Genomic DNA, 23,946 nt, shown 5'->3' with positions numbered 1-23,946 from the left:
TCAGATCCCTGCTCTGCCCCATACAGGGTGTTCCTGATCAGGTCACTTCTCTGACTCTTTGTTTTCTCTTCTGTGAAATGGCTGGGGGCGGGGGAAAGGAGGGGGGGCGTGATGGTTACTTTGCAGCATGATTGTGAGGATTAAATCATATGCTAACCTGACTACAATTCGGGAGCCCTTCCTGGAGGAGAGGCGATTCCAAAGACTTCCAGAACAGAGACAGACTGGAAGGCACCAGGGATCCAGGCTTGGAGGCAGGGGCGGGACACACATCCGCAGGCCTTCTTCCGCTGTGGGGAGGTGCCTGATTCTTCCGCACAAGTAATGTGTGTTAAATCCTGCTTCTGTTCCAGGCCTGGCCTCTCAGAGCTCTTGGGGAGATAAGAGACCACAGCGAGGCCACTGTGGTCCTTGGATGTCAGAGGGGAAGCCACTGGGTCTACTCTGGGGGAAGGGGGAAAGACCTCTACCTTAAAGCCCTGCTTTGCCATCTTCCTGCGCTGGGACTTAATCCCTCTGTGCCTCCTTTCTTCCTTTATAAAATGGGGGATGACAGTGCCCCCCAACACACACAAGATTGTTGACTTGAATGTGCAATGAATTTAAAGAAGATATTAAATACTCACAGAACATTAGCTATTATGATCCTTGTGCTGGGTGAATGGCAGCTTGCCGGATAGACAGGTTGGAGGGCTACACTCCGGGGGAGGGAACGTTTAGGCAAAGGCCCAGAAGCTTGAGAGAGCACAGTTTCCTTTGGGAACTTGGGGGAATAAAAGGTGGGGAGCGTGGGGTCAGGTGAGGGGCCGGCCATGGGGGCACACCCAAGAGAGAGAGGGCGGAGTCTGCCCCCACCTCTCACCCAGCAGGAAGCCTGCCCTTGAGTCACTGCTGGGCTGGGAGGCGGTGGGGGCCACGTGGAGCTGAGGCCCTCGGGTGGGCATGGGGGGGGGGGAGGGGGAATATTATTTTAATCTTCCTCTTAAAGCATAATTGCTTTTTGTCGGCGGGTGTTCCGGGAGCCGCCTCCCCGAGAGATTGCTTTGCAGGCTCCTGTCCGCCAGGAGCCAGGCAGAGCTGGGCCAGCTCCGTGCTGCATTAATACTCCGCAAATGCGATTTCATGGCCTCAAATGAGATTAGGGCCAGAGGCTGTGCTCTCTGGTGGCGATGGTGGGCGGTGTGGGCCAGGGACCCGCGCTGAGTAGGGAATCTGAGAGGGAGGGAATCAGGGATCCCAAGCCCGCTGGCCCTGAATAAGCAGTTTCCTGTAACTGGAGCTCCCCCGACCTGCTGGCTCATCCCAGCTGCAGAGCAGGCCCTGAGGCCCTGTCTGGTGGCGTGGCGGGTGGTGGGTGGTGGCTGGGGTACTCTGGGCTATCTCCCCCACCCCAGACTCCCCACAAGCCCCTCAGTAAAGGCAAGGGCTGTGATTCCAAGCACAGTCTCTGCAGCGATGTGGCCTGGGTCTGAAGCTTGGCCCTTCTGCTCCAGGCTCTGCCTGTTTTCTCATCTGTGAAATGGGGACTAGAATAGTACCTATCTCATGCCTATTTGTGACAACTGAGTTCGTGTCTGTAAAACGTATAGATAGGGCCTGCCACATAGCAAGTGCTTGTTGAGTGTTTGATTTTACTATGAGGTTCACACACCAGCTATTTGTGCCCTAGAAGGGGAGAGAAGGCCACTGAGGGCTTGGACCCTGGAGGAAGGAGGATTATCTGGGAGGCAGTCACCGTTATCCTAGGCTGAAGTGGGGGCTTCTGGGGAACTACAGGGAGGAGGAAGACATCTGATGTTAATGTCATCCCTCACTCATTCAGTGAGCACCCACCTGGCACCAACTTTGTGCCAGGCAATAGCCCACCTCAGGGGACCTGAGGATGGGACCGCCAGGCACAGTCCCTGTCCTCAGAGGAGACAGTCCCTCTCCCAGAAAGTAATAGTGGGTCATGTACATAGGCGCAGAGAGACCTGGGGCTGTGGATCTGATACCCCTGGGTGGGGATGGGGGCAGTGGGAGAAGGTTTCAGGGCAGATTTGCTAGAGGTTGTTCCATTTGTGTCTTGAGGACGCATCATGAATTATTCAGGCTGGCAGAGGGACGACAACAGTCCAGGCAGATGGAGCAGTGAATGTGAAGGTCGGGAAGCTGGAGAGATCAGAGCCCATTTCAGGGGGCCACAGGCGTGTAGTGTGGCTGGAGCGTGGGTGTGAGGCAGGGATGGGTTTCCACGAGGCTGGAGAGACTGGGGTGAGTAGACTGGGAGGCCTTCCGGGGTCTCCTGAGAAAACTCCAATCTCTCCTGAGAGCAGTGGGGCCCTCCTGAAGTGTTTACTGAAACAGAGGAGGGACCTAGTCACATTTGTGGGATTGGAAGAGTCAGGGCGAGGGTTCAGCCTATGGCACCCCCAGCCCGAGTGGACCCCGAGTGGACCCCCTCCTCCACTTCAGTGGGTCTGGCTTCTGCGCCCCCACCTGAGGAAAGGGAATGGCAGGTGGCTTCCATTGCTTACCCCTTTATTTAGTTCTTTGTTAATGAGTTATTGATTTTTCAAAAGAAAAATGCCCCAAAGCCACGTTGCATCTTTAGCAAAGTGATTCACGACGTGAAGATAGGCCCTGGGCCGCCCCCAGTGAGAACTCTGGTTACCGAATGCTGAGAAGGCTCCTTCAACAAGGCGGTCAATAAATGTGCCTGCTGAGCCAACGAGAACAGCACGCCTGTTACAATCACCCCAAGTCCCCTGTTGCAGAGCGGGGGCCACAGGGGTTCAGGTGGGCACACGCTGGTGTGCACGTGGAGGAAGTGCGGTTCAGTGCCGCCCGCCATGTGCCGGGCCTCTGTTCTCTCACCTGCTCCTCACCAGGCCCCTGCCAGGTAGGCTATCCTCGCTGCTTTACAGAGGAAAAATTGCCGCCCTGACAGGCCAGGGGACTTGCCCAGATGCTTGCTGCGGGGCCTGGCCGAGCCAAGGTTAAGGCCAGGCAGGCTGCGGATTCACCACCATAATTATAGGAGGTGACCCTCCTGAAGTCTGCCACTCAACAGCCAACAGATGAACACCTGCTGTGTATTCCACTCCGGCTGCGGGGACGTGATGTGGTGTTTGGAGAACAGAGACTCTGTAAGAGAACTGCCTCAGTTGACACCTGTCAAATTCTGGGGGAGGGGCAGGGACTTGGCCAGGTGCCACACCCCTGCCTCTGGTTTATCACCTGTTGGGGGTGAACTCAGCAGCACAGACACAGGCAGGTGTCACCATGGACAAAGAGGACTGTTCAGAGCAGGGGATGAAGGGAGTCAGGAATGCTTCCTGGATGAACTGTCTTGAGCCAGACCTTAAGGACAAATTGAACTTAGGTAGGAAAGCAGGAGACTTTTCTGGCAAGGGGTCTGCCAGAAAGGTGTGGCTGTGCGGAGGGGTCCGGAAGCTGGGCATAGAGTGGGTCTGGGGAAAAGGGAGACCAGGGCTAGAATATCTGGTGGCGGGGGAGGGCATGTGAAGGTTTGAGCACTGGGTCGAGGTGTCTGTATATCACCCTACAGACATTTTTTGCTTCTCTGGCCCATTTCTGCTGGGGAGAACCTGCCAGGTCCCAGTTTGTTCAGCAAGGAAAAGAACAAGCATTTTTGGAGCACTCAACTGAGTATCAGTGCTAAGAGCAGTACCTCCATTGCCTCATTCAATCCTCAGAGCAGCCCTTATTTCCCCTCTGTATAAAAAGGGACACCAGGGGCACCTGGGTGGCTCAGTCAGTTAAGCGTCCGACTTTGGCTCAGGTCATGATCTTGTGGTTTTGTGAGTTCGAGCCCCGTGTCGGGCTCTGTGCTGAAAGCTCGGAGCCGGGAGCCTACTTCAGATTCTGTGTCTCCCTCTCTCTCCGCCCCTCCCCTGCTTGTGCTCTGTCTCTCTCTGTCTCTCAAAAATGAATAAATGTAAAAAAAAAAAAAAAAAAAAAAGGAGGGACACCAAAGCTCAGAGAGGGTCACTATTCTGAACCAAGATCACACAGCTATAAGCTTCGCTAAGTTTCCCACACCCTCCATCCTTTGCTTTTCCCAGAAGCCCAGTGCAGTGGACCAGACGAAATACAGAGAAAGTGATGGGGGTGGAGAGTGGAGGGCGGGAGGAATATGGAGGATGTCAAGGGGTGTGGGACAGGACTAAGGGGAAAGGAAGGCCAAGTTTGCGGGCCCTGGGAGACATCCTTCCCTGGACTGGCTGCAGGGATATCTAGGCCTAAAGGGACAATTGGAGCTGGGCCCTGGGACACAGCATGAGGGAGTATGGACAGCTGTGAATCACATGTCTGCACAGACTCTTCCTGCTGCACAGTAAGCCCAGTGCAAAGCCATAGGAGGAAGCAGGACCTTTCCTTCCCCAAGAGCCAGCCTCAGATCCAGTCCAGTGGCTTGCCCTCCATAGCTGGAGGCTCCCTAAATGGCTGTGTTTAACCCCTGGCCCAGCTTCGGGGCAGGTCCAAGTACTCTCTCCTGGAGGGAGGGGGGGAGGGTTACCTATTAGCTGTGAGATCACTCATTACCTGCTTCTGCTCACACTGGAATCTGAGTCATCAAAGCTTGGGGCTGGCCTCTAGGCATTTGGGGAGCAGACTCATTTCCCTTGGCTGGGGGAACAATGGGATGGGCAATGAGGCAAGAGGAGGCGCTGGGGAGGCAGAGGGAAAGGTGAGGTTCATGGTGTTGTTAAGTAGGAAAGCCACATGCAGTCCCAGGCTGATGGCATTCTCATTGGCCAGGAGGAAGCAGTTCTGGGGGTAGGGCTAGCGTGGCACAAGAGTGTCACAGGGGTCCTTGGCCCAGGGAGCCAGCCAGCCCACAAATGAGGTGGGAGGAAGGCCCTTCTGGTGGCTGCTGAGTGTGCAGGGCTCGCTAGCACTCCGGAGCCAGACCGCCTGGAACCAGTGCATTTATCTTCTTCCCAGGCAGGAAGGCCAAAGGCTAGGGCTCCAGGGGTACAAAGCTCAGATGGCTGGTAGGGCAGCTGGGTGAGAGCCAGAGCCCACATGCAGGGGGGTGAGGGGCCACAGTGAAGCAGGGAAGGGACTGGGGTAAAAATTGGAGGAGATGTGATGGCAGGAGTACTCTCAAGCCCTGAGAACCAGTGCTCACTGGTTTCCTTAAACTTTGCTCCCAAAGTGTCCTCCTGGCCTCTCTCAAGCCCCGCTGCAGAAGGCTGAACTGGGCTGTGAATGGCTCACGTAGGCACTGAGGCAGCACTGGTCCCCCCTCCCCTATCTGCTGCTGCAGCCTCGGAGACTAACAGGAAGGAGGAGGCACAGTAAGGTGGCTGGGGAACCATCCCTGAGACCCTTTCCACCCGTGCGCCTGCCTGGTGGGGATGAGATGGGCCCAGGAGGCAGGGGCCCCACCTTCAGCAGACCTGGGAGGGAGAAAACTGGCTGTGGGACTCCCAGCTTCCATCTCCGGCCATCTGGGTGACCTTGGCTGGTCTTTCCAATTCTGATTGTAGGTGAGGCCTCAGTTTTTGAGGCCTCAGTTTTTGTCTCTAAATTGGGGACAGCTGCATCCTTCCTGCCTCTCTCTAGACTAGGGGTGGAGGGGTAAGGAGGAGGCCTCCAGAAAGCCATAAGCTCCTGCCTCTTGTTGCCAGGATGGGCCTGCTTTGGTCCCCAGACCCAGGAAAATGGGAAGAACCCTCAATATGGGCTCTAAAACAGCTGGCAGAAGAAAGAGGCCGCAGGAGTTTTCCAGACACCTCTCAACCCCACCCAGTACCCCAGATCTCACCTTTGCCGGACCAGGGTTCTGACCATGTTTCGGGGCCCGGTTCCCATCTAGCCTCCCCGGGGAGCAGACCTCACCCCAGGCCAAGGGCCAGTCAGTCCTCATTCTGCCATCTCACTGCCCGGAAAAGGACTTCGAACCGCGTCTGGCACAGGGTAAGTGCTCAATAAAAAGAATTGTTACCTTTGTAATAATTTCTTGTGGAGCTCAGAATTGGATTTGTCGGCCGTCGTTAGCTATTTATAGTTTATTTTCAACAATATAATGAACACCCATTAGCTGACCGCCCAATCTAAGAGACGTTACAATAACATATCTACTTATTCCCCATTCTCTCTGTCACCTTCCAGCCCAGCCGCCAAGAAGGAACCATTTTCTTGAACTTTGTGTTTATTATTATTTTTTATTTTTTTATTAAAAAAAATTTTTTTTTAACATTTATTCATTTTTTGAGAGACAGAGAGAGAGCACAAGCAGGGGAGGGGCAGAGAGAGAGGGAGACACAAAATCTGAAACAGGCTCCAGGCTCTGAGCTGTCAGCACAGAGCCCGATGCAGGGCTTGAACTCATGAAACGCGAGATCATGACCTGAGCCGAAGTCGGACGCTCAACCGACTGAGCCACCCAGGCGCCCCATGTTTATTATTATTAAACAAACGAAAGACTACAGGCACCCAAAGAGTCAGGATGGCTGTAGATTCATTAACAGAAATAACTGTTTTTACCAACCAAGTTGCAACTTCCTGCGGGTAGCATCTGGGTCTCCACAGTGGGGCTGGGCATACAGAGCCATTGGTGAATCGGGTTGATAGACTGGGGTCTCAAAAGCAGGGAGGGTGAGGACTGGATGCCAGAGAGCAGGCAGGACCCACCTCCAAAAATAGGGAGAAGGGCTTCTGCTCCCCCGCCCCACTATACCTGGATTATACCCATGTGGCTTCTGCTCTGCCCTATGACGTCACACAGTGTTGCCCAGGTGACCCAGCTGGGTGGACAAGCTCACAGCTTTTCCAGGTCTTGGCAGAGAAAGGGCCACCCACCCCTGTCTTTACCTTCCTGGGGGTACAAAGAGCCGATTGTTTCCGTTGCTGACCTCTACCCAGCTGGTCACAGCCCAGAGCCCTGAGGACACCTCCATTCCAAGAATGTCTCACTTCTGAGAAAGTTCCAGGCTGCCCCCCACCTCGCCATCTCCAACCCCCCACTGTTTCCCCCTCATCTAGCTCCCAGAGCCAGCGTATGCCCCCCCAACCCGAGACAACACTGACGCTCTATACTGTTTGCCAAGCCCCAAGACTCCACGGTGCCCAGGCCAGCTGGGCAGGGCCAGTGCCTGGTCAGCCACCAATATCAGGTACTGGTCCCCAAGATTGTTAAACAAGGCCAAACACTCCTGCCCCCAAGAGGATGGGACGGAAAAAGAAAAAGGTGAGGGCTAGGGGCAGGGGTCATTCATCTGTATTAGCTCATCTCTCCTTCAAAGTCCCTTGTTTTATTTGCTCCTAAATCATGACAAAAGCTTCCCTTATCCGGGTCCCAGTTTTCACAGCCGTGAAATGGAGAGTGAGGCGGTCTCTCGGTGTTCTTCCAAGTTAGGCATGCTGTACTCTGGGGCCACGTGGGATCTGAATTCGGTGTGTTTGCAGGTGTTATCAGCTCCTGGTACCCTTACCTGGTTGTTTCTGTCTTGTATCCCCATGACCCAGAGAAAAATGTGGCTTGAATGGTATAGTACCCCTGCCCCCGCATAGCCTGGAAAGGAGTTTTTGCTGTGTTGTCACAAAGGCACAGAGACCCTACTGAGATGGCTCAACCGTCCCCCTCCAGGATCTTCTGGGAGATTCCCACACTGCTGCCCTGGGACTGCCAATGCTCCACCATCCTCCTCCCTTCCAGCCCTGGCCCAGACCCCTGCCCCAGGCTGCAGATGCTCCAACTCCTAGAAAGAAGGGCTTCTTGTTGGTTTTGATCACTGCTATATGCCCAGAATTCAGAACAGTGCCTGACACATAGTAGGCACTTAATAAATATCTGTGACAGAACAGCAAGACCTTGCCAGGAGGGGACTAAAATCTCTGAGTGGTGAAATGCAGACAGTTCAATATGAGGCCTCCCTTTTCTCCTGCTAACTGGCAAGGCTGAGCCTATGTCCTCGACTGTGCCAAGTACTGACTGGGGTGGCAGAATGAGCTAAGACCAAAGGCACCAGGTACTTGCTAAGTTGGGAACACCCTCTCTTGCTGTTAGACTCAAACCAAATAGCTACAGGTGCCCCACTGTGGTTTCTACTTTATTACCCTCGACTTTGGTGTCTGGGGTTCCTGGTGTTCTCTACCCACAGCTGGCTCCTCCCCTTGACTCTACCCTTGAAGCTACTTTCTTGAATGTCACACACTCAGGACCAGGCACCAGGCTGGCCTGACCTAGAGGCTTTAAGCTGCCAGCTGGTCCTGAAGCTCATTCCCACCCGCCCACCCAAGCTGGGTTTGGGGATCCAAGGAGCATTCGTAGGAGCCCTGAGAAGGAAATGGATTTGTTTGATTTATTTTTTTTAATGCTTATTTAAAAAGAGAGTGTGTGAGAGAGAGAGTGTGTGCAATTGGGGGAGGGGCAGTGAGAGAGGGAGAGAGAATCCCGAGCAGGCTCCGCACTGTCAGCGCAGAGCCCGACTTGGGATTTGAACTCACGAACCATGAGATCATGACCTGAACTGAAACCAAAGCGAGACGCTTAACCAACTGAGCCACCCAGGTGCCCCGGATTTGTTTTGTTTAATTCATAATTTTGTGGAACATTTTTAATGACTGGGTAGAATCTCCTATAAGAATGTTCATATTGTGTACATATAGTATTACATATTCCTATTTCCTCTTTTGTGAAGCTTCTATTCATGTCTTTTTTATTGTGGTGATGCTTCCAGATCTCTGTGTATTGGGGATATTCATCCCTTTATATATATTGCAGATATTTTCTCCTATTTGTTTTTTCTCTGGACTGTGGTGAATTGGAGGCTATTATAGAAGTTGGTATGGATTGTTAATGTAATCCGAGCGATCAATCTTTTATGATTTCTGATTTTTGCGGCATCTTCGAAAGAGTCTTTCCTTGTCCAAACGCCACAACTCCCATGGCTAGTACTTACTAACAAGTACTGGCTACTTGGGTCATGAGCCCGAGGGCGTATACGTTGTGGCCCAGAGAAAGCTCGGCATGTCCAGAAAACACTAACAGGGCAGAGCAGAGACCTCACAAGGTGGAGACACAGACCCCATCCCACTTCCCACTCTGCCCGCTAGCAAAGCCGAGGGCCGAGACACAAGGGCTTTGGTCTCCCTGAGCCTGATTCCCCACCTAGGAGAGGGCCCTCCAGTGGCCATTGTAACTCCCAAGCAAGTTTAGATGCTGAAACTAGAAGGAACATGAAGGGCCATTTTTTAACTCAAAGCCCTTAAGATACAGCTGGGGAACCTGAATCCGGGTGAGGGGGGACTTTGGTCCTGATGCAGACACAGCTCCGAGGGAAGCCTGCAGATTGTCCTTCCAGAGGTAGGAAGGAAGGAAGGGGAAGGCTGAGAGGTTGGTCCACAGTCCCCGCTCCAGGCCTCCCTGGCCCTGGGCCCAGCCTGCCCAGCAGCACATGCCTGCGGCCCTCACCAGGAGGCGCCAGCCTGGCAGCTGGCCTCATGCCCAGAAGTGAAGCACGAGCAGTTTTTGTCCAGCCTCCTGGAAGCTGTATTTCCCAGAAGGCTGTCCCACAAGGGGAGGCATAGAGGCAGTAGGGGACAGAGAGAGGACACAACTCATGGGCCTGGTCTGCAGAATCACTGGTTGGGCTGTGGGGCTACCGTGATGCTGGGTCCTCACTTCTGGGGGCCATAGGAGGCTGGGGACAAGCCCTGTACCCCCACAGAAACAAGGGGGAGGGGGCCACCATCTTGGGCTTCTCCTGGGCATCAGGGTGATGGAGAGACACGTTAGTCACCTCTCCTGACCTCACTGCAGAACCTTAGGCCTTCCACAGGGAAGATTACAAAACCATTCCAGATATACCCACTGACCAGGTGGGAAAAGTAAGACCCCACTGGGAGCTAGGGCAGACCTGGACTGAAACCTACATTTCTGGACACTCCAGGTCGCTGGTCTTGCTCCCCTGGCACTAAACCAGAAGACTAAGCCTGATGGAGAGTAGAGTGGGTTATGGGGGGCACACAGTGAGGGTGGGACATTGGGAAGGCAGTATCTCTGACCTATGAGGGGAGAGGTGACACTGAGCCTGTTTCCTCCCTCCCCGTCCCCTTCCTTCTGGTAGGGGTTCTTTCTGCACATTGACCTCCCTCCCCTCCTCCCATCATGGCCTGGCAGGGAGAGGGGGAGAGGGGGAAGGATAACTCTCAACACCTCTGCAGATGGTGATAGGCCCCCCCTGGGTCCTGCGGAGGGGGCCTTCCTCAGGCAGAAGGAGGGGTCTCTCTGTAGAGCTGGCACTTCTGGGGCTGGGGGTTTCTCACCTCCTAATTAGTCATCTTGTTAGTCAAGGACCACAGATTGTACCAAGAAGGCCTTTGTGTTAACATCAGATCTGTAGGAAGTGAGGGAACAAGCCACAGGGATGGACATACAGGGGAAGAGGGACCCACCCAGACAAAGGCTTGAAGGTGGGAGCCAGCTTGGGATGTGCAAGAAACCACCCAGAGGCCAGCGGGGCTGGAGCCAGTGGGCAAGACGCCCAGGGGCATGAGGCGAGGTCGGTTTCCTGGGCCGGAGTGTGTAGGTCCTGACGGGCCAGCGAAGCTCTGGAGGAAACAGGGAGCCACTGTTTTGAGCAGTGACAGATCTGGTCTGATTGAAATCTGTAAAGGATCACTCTGGCTGCTCTGTGAGATGGGCAGGGTGGAGGGAGTGCCAGAAAGGAAACAGTCAGGCATGCAGAAGGGGTCAGATTCTGGACATGGTTTCATGAGTTTTTTTTTTTTTTTTTTTAATGTTTATTTTTGAGAGAGAGAGAGCACGCGAGTGGAGGAGGGGCAGAGAGAGAGGGAGGCGAGGATCCTAAGGAGGCTCCGAGCTGTCAGTGCAGAGCCAGATGTGGGGCTCGAACTCATGAACCCTGAGATCATGACCTGAGCCGAAGTTGGACACTTAACAGACTGAGCCACCCAGGGGCCCCCTAGACATGGTTTGAAGGCAGGGCTGGTAGGCCATGCTGTCAGGGCTCATGTAATGTTCACCCCACCACTATCATCAGAACGGAATGACATTAAGAGGCGTCAAAGTCCTCAGGCCCTTCCCTTTCCCTCTGCCCAGAGGCTTCTGAGAGCCAGGAGCCACTGCGCCCAGAACCCCCAAGCTCAAGGTGGGAGCAGACAATGTGTGGGGAACTGGGGCCCTCACACAGGAAGCAGGGCAGCTTCCAAACAGGCTGGTCCAAGCCCACATTGTCCCATTGGGGAAACTGACTCTCAGCATGACGAGGCTTCGGGTCCATGGTGTTGAGGAGCAGAGCTGGTTTAAACCCAGCTCTGCTGAAGCTCGGTGCTCATCAGGACTGAGCCAGGGGATCCCCCTACCCAGGGCCTGCCCCCTGTCAGGGTCTGACAGACTGAACTTGCTTTTTTTTTTTTTTTTAATGTTTATTTTTGAGAGAGAGAGAGAACACAAGCAGAGGAGGGGCAGAGAGGGAGCGACACAGAATCTGAAGCAGGCTCCAGGCTCTGAGCTGTCAGCACAGACCCGACGCGGGGCTCGAACTCACCACTGTGAGGTCATCACCTGAGCCAAGTCGGACACCCAACCGACTGAGCCACCCAGGTGCCTCATGCAAACTTTCTAGATAAAAGGTCCCAGCCCTTCAGGTCCTCCTCTTCCCAGCAGCCTTTCCTGATTGCCCGGCTGCTGCTTCTGTCTCCTCTCAGCAGCTCTCACTGAATACCATGGTCCTTCAGGCCCTGAGTCACAAGCTGGTGAGCTGCCCACATGTGTGTCCGCTTGGGGCAGCCAGCCTAGGGGGCGCCATGTGCAGGCAGGTGCCACTCCTTCCTGGTCTGCAGGGTTCTCTGGGGAGAAGAGAGAGGGGCATCTGGGACAGACACGTTCGTCCCTTTTCATTAATGCCTTGGGTGACTCCATGGATGTGGATGAACTTTGTAAACTGTGAGGGGCTGTGCACAGGAAGGACCTAAGGTGACAGATGGACTGGGCTGAGGTTACAGGAGAGACCGAGGGAGAAGGCCAGCTGCAGGTGGGATTTAGGAATTAGAGGCAAGGGCACCCACAAAAGCAAAGGTTTTAGCAGTGAGACTGGACTTGAGAGATGAAGGCCTGTCTCCCTCCGCAGGAAGCGATCACGGACTGGGGCAGACGTGGGGTGTGGGACAGAGGTAGGGAGAAGATGGGGTCAAAGGCAAGTGCCCTATAGTTCCAAACTGGGTGGGGGTGGGTGGATGACAAAGGGAAAGGCACTTGGTGGGGAGGGGATCGGTGAGGGACTGGAGTTCTAAGGAGGCAGTAAGGACAGGGGACCACCAGGAAGAGACCACTCAGCCCTGGCTCTCTCCACAGGTCACTGAGAGCCCAGAGGAGCCCCTGAACACCTCACAGAGTGTGGAATCTGTCACCAGCCACCTGTCTCCCCCTAATAAGGAGACCATCATGGTCACTCTCCATGGGGCCACCAACCTACCCACCTGCAAGGATGGCTCTGAGCCGTGGCCATACGTGGTAGTGTAAGTGGTGCCGGGAGTAGGGGCAGGGGCTGGCGCGGGGCTGTGAGCAGAAACCAGCGGATGGACATTTGGAATGTGAGCAACCAAAGGTTGGGGGCGGGGACCGTGATACCCAGAGGGGAAAGCCAAGTGTGAATCACACAGGGGCTGGAGGCTCTGTACTCGTGAGGCCTGACATCTTCCCTGCTGCGTGGGAAGCTGTTCACCAGGACTGGGGAAGGAAGGAAGAGCCACTCCTTGATCCCACAGCCAGCTGGGCAGGGCTTGGCCACAGTTTGACCTCAGGGAGGCAGGGCCCCTGGATACAGAAGCCTGGGCTGGGCTGGGCTCAGAGTGGGGTGGTGGTCAAAGGAAGAAGGTCTGAGCCTGCCTCTCCGGGACTCTGGGTACCCCATCCCCCCACGCCCTATTCTGGGATAGGTCCTCACAGCCATCTTCTTCCTTGCCCCCCCCCCACTTTTCAGGTCATTTCTATCTTAGGGACTTCCCTAGTTCTGGTCCTTTAATGCACCCCACGTCCCCCGTCAGCCAGCTGCAATCAGGCTGCACGCTTCTCCCAGTCTGGTGGCCGAGTGAGGCCTGCCACGCCATCTGCTGCCCATGCTGTGGGCCTCGCTTCTCCCAGGAGGGCATCAGGGGGTAACAGTGTGTCCATCCGGCCAACCTTCCGTACGGAGGTCGGACATCCGTTCAGTCTTGGTTGTGAAGCACTGCACAGTAACCCCTCCGCCAAGCTTGTCATCCCTGAGCCCCTCTGTAAACAGTGGGAGCCACCAGGGCCTCCCCACTAGCTACTCTACACCTCCCCTCCTCTACTAATTCCAGTTCAGTGCCTGCCTCAGGCTTTTGCCCACATGTCCTTTGGGGGAGTGCCTGCCCCAGCCCTCACCCAACACCTGCTGAAATCCCACCTTCAAAGCCTTATTCTTGACTGCCTCCTCCTCCAGGCAGCCACCAGAGTTGAGCTCTCCTCTCTGGAGCTGCACAGCAATGGCAACTCTGATCTGACACACTTCACATAAATACAGTTATGGGCTGTTCTTCTGTTCCCCAAACTGGGGCTCCAGAGGACACATCCCAGGTCTTCCGTTTCCCCCACAATGCGCCCAGCCTGGGCCTGAGCGCCGACTTAGGGATCAAGGAGCCACAGAGACAGCCAGCCAGTAGCTATGATAACAACCCCCGCACCTCCGCACAGTTGAAAGGAGGGTAGATGGTGTGCTGGAGACCAACAGGTGGGACACTTGCTTGTCTCAAAAGGCCCATTTCCACCCACCCACCCAGCTCCTCGGCCCTCCCCTCCCCCAACTCCATTTCCGCCGTGAGGAGGGACAGGTGGCAGAGAGTGGGCTTGGCAGGGAGCTCGCCTTCTCCCCTCAGCTATTTCCATAAACCAATTATCGCCGATCATCTCGGGAGATTGAGGCCCTGCCTATCACCAAGCCAGCCTGGGCGGCGGGGCGGGGAGCGGGGCGCCGCGTTGCTCTGCGGCGGGCACCGCGACCCTCGCCTTCACCCGGTTGCCATGGGAACGCGCGGCGGGAGCCCAGCCGGCCGGAGCCTGGGTGAGGGGTGTGGGGGCGGCGGGGAGAGCGCATGGCTGCACCCATCTCCACCCAGGGAGGGGGCAGGGAGCAGAGCCCGGCCGAGCCTGCGGTCCCGCGTTCCGGGGCGTTCCAGGGCTCCTGGCGGCTGAGCCGCCACCAGCCCCGGGGGTGCTAATGAGATGCAAATGACAGCAGAAGGGAGGGCTTCTGAGAAGGAAGGCCCAGCTGTCAAGAACCTGAAAGAGGCTTTCGCAGCGAGCCCCCAGCCCCAGGCAGGAACCCCAAAGGGACGACCCAGACCCTCAGAAGCCAGAAGCCCTGGGAAGAATCTGATGGGCCCTGGATGTCTGATTCCACGTACGCCATTAACAAAGCAGACCACAGGCATGAGAAGCCAGTCCCCCGAAGTGTTCCTTCCTCTCACGATGAATATTGCAATGCTTAAAGTATATAGGGTATATATTTAATATATATTAATAATACTGATCTTCCATAGCCTTTCAAAACACTTCTCATCATTCTCATGCCTGTGTTTCTGGTGCCCTCAGCTTGGTCTCCTGGCTGAGCCTCCTGCTCTCTGCCATCCCTAGGGGTCTCACCTCTGGGGCTTCCTGTCCCTGCCTAGTTCCGCCCTCTCTCTGGGTCTGTTGCATCCCCAGCAGGCCGACCTGCGGGGACAATGGTGGAGTAGGAGTTAAGCACAGGCCTAAGAGTACCCCGGAGTCATTTACTCATTCAGCCCATTAGTGGGGAGCTGAAGAGAACTCAGGTCTAATGATGGGGACTCCCTAGCTGGGGGATTGGTCACTTCACTCCTGTGCAGGCTCCAGCCTTAAGCCAATCTAGTATAATAGAGCACACCTCTCGCCCTGATTGACCCAGACCAAGAAGTCCACATGGCTCATCTTGTGGTTCCAACTCTTTCCATCTGAGCCATTGACCTGCTTCCAGTCTGACCCCTCTACTCCTCTGAAATAGCTTTCTCTAAAATGGCGGCTGTGCTTGACCCCATTACATCCGCTGGGCATCTCATCTTTCCAGATGCTGGCCTGTCCCAGGTTTCAACCCTTGGTCGCTCCTCTTCCTCTGTACTGTCTGCATAACATCCTCATCCTGCTGTCAGTAGTCATATTCCTCCCCCCACCCCAACGTCCCCCCCCCCCACCCCACTCCATCCCCGAGTCCTGTAAATGTGTCTCCTGTATCTGAAATCTGGCTGCTTCTCTCTGCCGGCTCGCCCCACCTTAAGCTTCTGCACTTTTCTCTTCTTAGCACATCTGATCTTACCCATCTTCAAACCCCAAGGGTTCTCACTGCTCCCAGGGTAAAGAGGATTCTAGACCCAGCAAGGTTGGGTCCTTGCGGCCCCCTCCAGATCCCCAGCAGCATGAGTCCCATCTCCCTTTCTTCGCTCCAGCTGTACCACGTGTCTATCTCTCAGTTCTCTGAGCAGACCCTGTTTCCTCCCTCCCTAGGCCTTTCAGGATCCCTCCCCCAGAACATTCTCCCTTCCCCTCCCCTCTTTGGATCCCAGCTAAATCATCTCCTCCGGAGGTCCCCCCTGACCTCGCAGACCAGGCCAAAGTTTCCTACATTCCACGCCTCCCTAGGACTTTTTACTGCTGCAGTGTCACAGCTGGTCTCACAAGTTTGATGTGCTTTCATGGGATTCCTGGCTTACTCTTCCTCGAACCTACCCCCATAGTGGCCCTCTAGTTCAACAAGTGACCACCGGGTCTGTATTGCTCCCCATTCTATCCCTACTAGTTAACACAGCACCCGGAGCGTAGGAGGCTGTCAATAACTGTTGAATGAATCCGGCCCCATTTCTAGCTTGCTCTGTGACTTTGGGAAGTTTCCTTGTCCTCTCATTGCTCAAATGCCTCTCCTAGGAAGCTGCCTTAGAGGACTGTAGGGATGGGGAGCCAGTAGGAGATGCTGACAGGTGTAAAGTATGACACAGAGTAAAGGTTACCCCCAGTGCCCACGGTGGGCATGGAAGATCTGTCAGAAGAAAGCGGTGGGGCAGTGGAGAAAAGCGAGAATGGGATCAGGAAACCCCAGAATCTGGCTCACTGCCCCTGACAGGGTAGTCCCTGTCCCTCTCTGAGTCTTAGTCTTCCTGTGGCCAGGATGTCTATTCTGGTCTCTGTGCTGTTTCAAGGCTTGCCAAGCTGATTCGTGCTCTGGCCTGGGAAATAGTGTCCATTCTTAAGAGACAACAAGAGCCCCAGCTGTACATGCAAGACAGATGCCAAGTCCAGGTCTGCTGGGCCAGTGCCCGGGCCCCAGGTCTCCCCTGACCGATCTGAGCCTGAGCAGTGCCCAACACCTGTCTCCTGGCCTGGCACAGAGAGACCTGCCAGTCAGAGCCCAGCAGGGACAGGAAGGCAGTGGCCCTGACAGGTGGGGGGGGTGCCCTCACAGGCAGGGTCTGGGGAAGGGGCCAGCCAGGAGACATCCTGTGGGGTTCTAACCCTCGGCCAAAGGATTGGTGGCTGGGTTGCCAGTTGGCAGTGGCTGCTCTGACCGCCTGCTGCCCAGAGCTAAGGAACAGGGCTGGAGCCAGGACCGGGAGGGGAAGGGCTGCTTCCTCTGTGCACGTGGGGGAAGGCTTGGCTGGAGCCACAGTGGGCGGGGCAGAGCACAGGTCAGAGCCAGTGAGTCATATTTGGAGGATCTTTGGTTTTCTTGGGTGAGCCTGAGAGCCTTGACCCTGGTCCCAGACTGAGACTGACCTTGGTCATATGCTGAGCCCTGACTCCGGTCATAGACTGAGCCCTAATCACACACTGGGCCCCTACCCTGGCCACAGACGGAGCTCTGACCCTAGTGACTAATTGGAGAAAGTACTGAAAGTAGGACAATTTTGTAAGGTCCTGGTAGGAGAAGGTTAAAGGTCATATTTACCAAGTGCCTACCATGTACTTGGCAAATATGCTAGGAATGCGTGTGTTTGTCCATGTGTGTGTACGTGTGTGTGTGGTACGTATGTGCTTCCCATAATTTAATCATCACTTAGTCCTTTGAGCTAGGTAAAATATTATCCCCATTTTGCAGATGAGGTCACTAAGGGCTCAGCATATTTCTGTGAGGTGGCCAGAGTCACAGAACTATAGTGCATACCCAAGCCAGGATCCAGGATTCCAAAATCTAAAAGCTTTTTCAACCTCACTCCCTGACTTGATCCTCATGCAGTGGTTGCCCCTCTTAGAAGGGGTGTTGGCCTCAGGGTCCTAACCCAGACTTCCAGAGAAGATCCAGTGAGCAGTCTGAAGACCCTTCCTGGGATCTGGATTGCCCACACCTTCCCCCCCGCCTGGCTGTGAGCCTTGGCCAAAGGCTCCAGAGGGCAGGGATTTGGGCAGAGTGGGTGGAGGCCTGGCATGACTCATAGGTGACCCGTGAGCTTGTCTCAGCAGCCAGAGGGCTGGGCTCAGCAAAAATAACAAAAATACACACAGTGACAGTGAGCATGGGACAGTGCCAGGAAAAAAGCAGCCCCCATTTGCTGATGGTGGCCCACGCTGAGCTCACGCAGAGCTCGGTTCTTCTGCACCCTGGCTCTAATACAGCAGCCCTGGCAGGCAGGTTGCATTAGCCCCATGTGATGGCCAAAGAGGTCAAGACCCAGGGAAGTGAAGGGACTTGTCTGGTTGGCCAGTAAGAATGGAGCAGATAAAGATAAGTGTCCCTGTTTGGCCACTAGTGACTCCCTCTGGTAGAGGCCAAGGTTCCTTCCCTTCCAGCAGGATGCTTGTGGGAAAAGGCACAGCATGGGGGAGAAGGCCCTGGAGAGGCCTGAGAATCTCGGGTCTTATCTCCCCTGCAGAGTCCCCAGCCTATGGTGTGGCCAGACCTCTCCACACCTTCTCCAAATGATGTCAGTCCCTTGAGGCTCAGAGCCTCAGAATTTTTGTTCAGTGAGAACGGCCTTGTATCCCAGAGCTGTAAACACAGCTGGTGTCAGTGGTTAAAAGGGGAGGGTTGCCTGAGACCGTCCCCTGCCCCCCCCCCCTGCAAGCCAGACTGAAGCCATAAGGATCTTTCCAGATGTTCCCCTATCACCGCCATGCAGGGCCCCTGAGGTCCTTCTCATGCCCGAAACGCTTATTCAGACCCAAAAAGCATGAGCTCTTCTGCAGAGGCACTGGAATCCTGGAGGGCAGCCCAAGAGGCCAATGCTTACCAAGAGAAGCAAGTTTTAATGGGGACATTTCAGGCAACGAGGCAGGCCAGTGGGGAGCTTTCCTGGTGTCCTCATTGTATAACACACAGGCTGTCTCGGCTGCTTATTTCTAAGCACGGGCAAAGCTGCTGACAGGGCCCCTCCTTCCCCCACCCCTGCCTCCGGGGCATCACAGATGGCCAGGAAGTGGGGTCCCCCCTCGGGGCTTTGTCGGGCTTCTGTGCCCCTTGCTTCCCACCTCAGGCTTCCAGGTCAGATGCTGCATGGTCTGGCATCCATCAAAGAGGGAGGCAGGCTACTGGGCAGGGAACTGGGGCTTGGGGTCCAGTTCAGCTCCCCCTGCCCTTGTGCTGTCTCCCTACACGCAGTGAGCTTCCATCAGAGGGAGGGGCACCGGGGGCAGCAAAGTCAGTGCCTTCAGGCCTGAGGAGCCGGCTCCACAGATGCTGAAAGCGGCCGGGTGTGTGAGACCAAGTCAAGAGCACAGGGCTCCTTCGGGGCAGCAGCCCCCAGTCAGCCCCTCGGGTTCCTGCCGTGGAGGACTGTAGGCTTGGGTTGTGGGCTGTCTCTGTTTTTCATGAGAAGTCAGAAATCCACACTGTTGTGTGAAATTAGCCAGTTTCTACACGCAGACCAAACACCTCTGTGTGGCTGAATCTCTGGGCCTCGCGTCATGTCTTCTCCTGATCCCTGCACCCATTCAGACTCAGCCTCCAACTTGGCCAGCTGTCCTCTTCTCCCAGGGGCCTCCCCGTGGGGACCCACTCTCTATATGTGTCTCAGAGGCACACCCCCCTTCCTGAAGCCCCCTCTTGCTTCGCTTCCAGGACGAGCCTCCTTTGATTCCCTCTTCTCTCTGGCCACTCCTCTGTGGGATCCTTTCACCCCATACCCGGTCAATGTTGGTGCTCCCTGTTTAGTCCTTGGCATCTCCCTGGATCTCTCATTCCCCCCCCCCACCACTCCGTGAAGATCTCCCTCATCCCAGGCTACCCCCAAGCCCCGTCCTGAAGGTCCAGGAATGTCTAGCTCCAGCCCAGTCCTCTCTCCTGCCCTGCAGCCCCATGGACCCACCAGCCGATGTATACTCCACCTCAGACTCAGCCTTCTCAAACCGGCCTTCTCGTCCCCTTCCCCCCTGCGGCTCACCATCCATCCAGAAGCCTGTGAGATATGGAACACTGTCATGAGCTCAGAGATGTTTAAGGGATGAGCCCACGCAGTCGGTAGGGCTGAGACTCAAACCCACAGCCTGTGAGCCTGAACACTAATCCACTCTCTCCGGCCTTCAGCATGACTGGCCCAGAAATGCTCAGGAGGCTGTGGGGTTTTATCCCTGGGGAGGGCAGGCGGTGGCTACCCTCAAACAAAGGTAGGGGCAGATTTGCTGGCCCTGAGTGGGGAGAGAGGTTGATTGTCCTGTATCTCCCTCCCTGTCACCCGTTGCCTGACTTTCGGGCAGCTCTGGGGCCTGTGGAAAGTGCCGTGTACATGCTAGGGTGCCCTGGGGGTGTTGGAGAAGCAGGGCTTGGGGCCAGCCTGTGACTATGACTGGGGGCCCTTAGGATGTCAGTGTGGCAGGAAAACCAGACCCAGGATCCGGCCCTGGGGCCCCAGGGCCTTCGGGGAGCCCAATCCCCGCAGCTGGGCTCTGCTTCCCTCCCTTTGAGGATGTACTTGGGCTTAGAACTTGAGATCTGAACCCTCGTCCCAGCCCAACAGCTGCTTCTGAGGCAGTACTGAGAAGCTGCCCCAGATTAGAGCAGGTTCCCAGCAGTCTGGGCCAGGGGCCTGGCCTAGCAGAGCTGGAGAGGAAAGGAAGTTTCTTCCACACCTTCCCCCATTCAGTAAACACTTGCTGGGTCCCACTGTGCCTAGGTGGGAACTGGAAACAGCTTCAGCAGTGATAAGACAAGCCCTTGAGGGGCTCACCTAGCGTGTGTGTGTGTGTGTGTGTGTGTGTGTGTGTGTGTGTGTGGTGGGGGTACTAAACAGATAATACCCACTTGTCCTTTGCCCACAGTCTCCCAAGGCAGAGGGCGACTGAGCAGGCTCCAGACCCCAGCCAGCACTTGGGTATTTGGGCCCCTTGGGAAGGGTGGTCTCTTGGGAAGGGGGCAGGAGGCAGGGCTCTATGTCTGAGATGCCAGACTCAGAATGTGGACCATACACCATGCAAGTTAGGCCAGAGACAAGAATGAGAGTGATTCAGGTCATTCTCCTGAGGTTGGGAAGTTCACCTACATGTCTGCCACCTATATGTCTGTCCACATTCTTCCTGTGCTAAGGCGGTATCTATGAGAAGTTGATACTCAGAGAGGGGGTGTTCAGAGTGATCAAGAAGGATCTCAAGTCATGGAGAGACCTCCCAGGGCTGTTTCACCCAGGCCTATACCTTGCCAAGGGACTATCATTTCATCCCGTAGGGCCATGGTATTTCCTAGCCAGCTGTACCCTCTCCCCTCTTCCTAAGATGTTTCTCCGGGCCCCTCGCCAAGCAAGGCCACAGGGTAGACCGCAGCTGGACACTCCAGAGGCTGGCAGATAACACTTGCCCATGCACCACCTCCTGCTTCCATGGAGAGAAAAGTTTTCCCTAGAAAACCAGGAAATCCTTCCTGGGAGAGGATGCAGGGTATGACCATGCCCAACAGACTGGAGCTTGAGTCTGGCTTTGCACCCATCACAAAATTCTGTGGGCTGAGGTTTTGCCCTGGGTCGTATGGACCGAATCCCCCTGCCCTGCTGCCTCCCTGAGCATGGAGAGGGGTGCATGGTTGACCCTGAGGGGGTCCCCTGAGAACAATGGGATTATTTCAGATGAAGTATGGGTAGGAAAGTGAGGAGCAGAATTCTTGTTTTGTAGAAAGAATTTTCCCTCTACCGGAGTGCTCGTTTCTGATTTCCAGGGCAGCACCCGCCCCCTGTGGGAAGGTACGGCGGGGGGGGGGGGGGGGGGGGGGCGGAGAGCAGCCATGCCCATGTGGACGGGGAGTTGGCTGGCCTCCAGTGCTCCAGAGTCGGTTGTTCCTTAAATCGAGGCCCACCTGTAGTGGTGTAGCACCATCAGCAATTAGTGATGGTTCATTAGAGTCCAATTAATAAATGAAACCCAGGATGAGAGCCATTGCTTTGCTGAGAATAACAGCCCTTCTTATGCCTCAAGTGGCAGCCTCCCAAGAGCTCAAAATCCACAAGAACCAGCTGTACTGGGGGCTGGGTGGGGGGCACACATGGAGGGGGGATGTTGATGGTGATGGGCTATTGTCTGGTACGGTGGGAGGGGGAGAGAAAGGAGCTTCAGACCAGACATTCCTGCCTGGGGTCTTAGCTCCTCTTTTCAGGAAGCCTTCTTGCCCAGCAATCCCAGGGGAGCCTGGCCAAGGCCAGAGGTAAGAAGGCAGGGCTTTCTCCTCCTTCCTGTCTGGCCTCAGAGGACAATGCACATGCGTGTGGAGAGAAGAGGGCTGGAAAAGGCACGAGGTCAGGGAGGACCACAAGCCTCCCTGTTGTCTCTGACTACCCCAACCCATGTCCCAACACACTGACCCTGGGTCAGCCAGCCGTGCCCTCCCCAGACCTGTTCATGGCTCCTCAAAGCCTCAGGCTCTACCCTCCGATTGGAAAAGTTCTCCTCTCTGTCTGTTCAAGCCCTGCATCCTCCAGGAAACCTTGCCTCCCCAGTCCAGCCCAGGCAGGGTCACAAACCCAAGAATCCAGCCTTTGACCACCCCATTCAGGTGACCACCTCTGCAGGGGCCAACTCTCCCATTCTACCCCTGTGGCATAAGGCTGGAGACCTGGGCAGGGGACAGGTCATTGTTTTTTTTTTTTTTTTTTTGTGCCCTCCAGGGATGGAAGGAGGTCCATGCCTGGGAGTCAGGCTGCCTCAGACTTCTGGGGGATGGGGAGGCTGGCCTTCCTGGCCCAGAGGCTGACATGGAGAGTGCAAGTAGAGGGGAACTGCGCTGCCTTCTCAGGACAGAATGGGGTCCAGTCATGACACACTGGGCATCTGGCCTTAAGGAATCTTAGTCTGAACCTGTTTCCTCACCTGCCTCTAAGTTTCCCGGGTGAGCAAGTGATAGGGTTGTGGAGGACCCAGACAAAAGATTACAAGGCCTCTTGTTCTGCCACCCATCTATGTAAAGGTTCTGCCCTTCGTCCATCTTCATTCTGCCCAAGCATCTCCTTCCTTGGGGCTTCTGGGAACATCCTTCTGGTCTTCCAGGATTCCGGGTCCTGCCTAGCCAGGACCCCTGCAGCCAGAACAGGTCCAAATTAGGGTCCTCCCTTTCCCCCTGATACCCTAGGGGCTGCCCTGGGATCGACACTCAGGACAGGCAGGTGGTCTGCATCCTGAGCTTCCAAAGCCCTGGACCCTGTCAAGGCCAGACTTTGACATTTGTTCATGCTCTGACACCTTGAGGAGTGTGGGAGACCAAGCAGACAGGCAGGGCAAGTGCAGGGGGTGGGCTTAGAGAACTGGGAGGCAGCTTGAGGGCTGGTACGTGGAGGAGGGTATGGAGATGGGGTAAAGTGGCACACAGACCTCCCTGGGGAAGCCTGTGTGTCCGCGCACACACGCACGTGCACGGGCTGGTGGAGGGGCTGGTCAGGGGAGCCTTCCTGGAGGCAGCGACAATGGCACACACCCCCACCCCTAGAGGTATACAGGCTCTAGAGGGCATTTCAGAGGATGGGTGGAGGGTGGGGGAATGGCTCAGGAGCCTGTACTCACCACCCCATTAGTGCCCTGTACTTTCCCACTGCTCACCTCACCAATGGCCAGACAACGGTCTCCCTTAGTGACAGTGTAGAAGGAAACCAAAAAATCCGGCTTCTTCCCTCCCACTCACAGATGTGCTTGGGCCTGGCCCCCACCCCCTGCTTGGGTGGGAGCCCCAGGGCCTCCTGGCAGCTTTGTCAAACACACACATACCCCTCCAGTGCTCTGGGGGGTGGGCCTGGTAGGGAGGGGTTTCTGTTTCTTGGCAGCTTGGGACCCAGGATTGCTAAACTGTACCCCTGAACCCAACCCCAGTTCCATCCTGGTATGACTGCTCCTCCCATGACTGGATTAAGTCTAAGCCCCTGACAGCAGGCTCCCAGCCTGGAGCACCCAGCAGCTCCCCCAGGGCCTACCTGTGAGAGCCAGGCCAGGGCTCTAAGGATCGGAGGGAGGGTCCTGCTCTTATAGTAAGCTATATGGAGGCAGGTCCTGGAGAGGTCCCTTGGGCTCGGAAGCTTCCCTAGGAGACCTGAACCCCATCAGGGGCCAGGGGTCCTACAACCTAGCCTTCCATGTGCCCAGCTGAGAGGTGCAGAATGGGAACTAGGAGCAAGGAGTGAACTGGCCCCCTTCGCCCCTCTAGATCTCTAGTTTCTAGAATAGCATCAAGGCCTGAAGGAGTCAGCTGTGCCAGGAAAAGCCATTACCCTGACAGCCTCCCTCCACCTGCTAAAAGCCTCCCTCCTTCCCCTGGGGCCTCACCCCTCCTGAGTTATTTCATCTCCACTCACCTAGCTCTGACAGACCTCTCCTGGTGAGGGAAGGGAGGAAAGGGATGCTTGCTTAACCCCTTCTATGCCTGAGCAGCGTCAGCGCCAGCAGGCTCCCTTGGCCTTGTCCATTGTCCTTCCCCATCTCTTTCCACCTGGAATCCCTCCTGCCGGCAAGAGGGAGACAGGCTGGCAAGTACAGGTCATGGGTTC

The 23,946-nt window shown here is 55.7% G+C and overlaps 1 protein-coding gene across 1 annotated transcript in view; it reads left to right on the top strand.

The window, feature by feature from the left end:
* Window positions 1-23,946, top strand: part of LOC123583620 (coiled-coil domain-containing protein 33-like) — an 81,014-nt gene that overhangs the window by 14,372 nt on the left and 42,696 nt on the right. The window contains exons 6-7 of the mRNA XM_045450791.1: window positions 5,575-5,928; window positions 12,332-12,495. Coding sequence (XP_045306747.1) covers window positions 5,575-5,928; window positions 12,332-12,495 — 518 coding nt within the window. The remainder of the gene's footprint in view (window positions 1-5,574; window positions 5,929-12,331; window positions 12,496-23,946) is intronic.

Source organism: Leopardus geoffroyi, chromosome B3, assembly GCF_018350155.1.
Source record: "Leopardus geoffroyi isolate Oge1 chromosome B3, O.geoffroyi_Oge1_pat1.0, whole genome shotgun sequence".
Lineage (NCBI taxonomy): Eukaryota > Metazoa > Chordata > Mammalia > Carnivora > Felidae > Leopardus > Leopardus geoffroyi.
The sequence above is the reverse complement of the archived record's forward strand: the minus strand, read 5'-3'. Positions and strand labels throughout refer to the sequence as shown.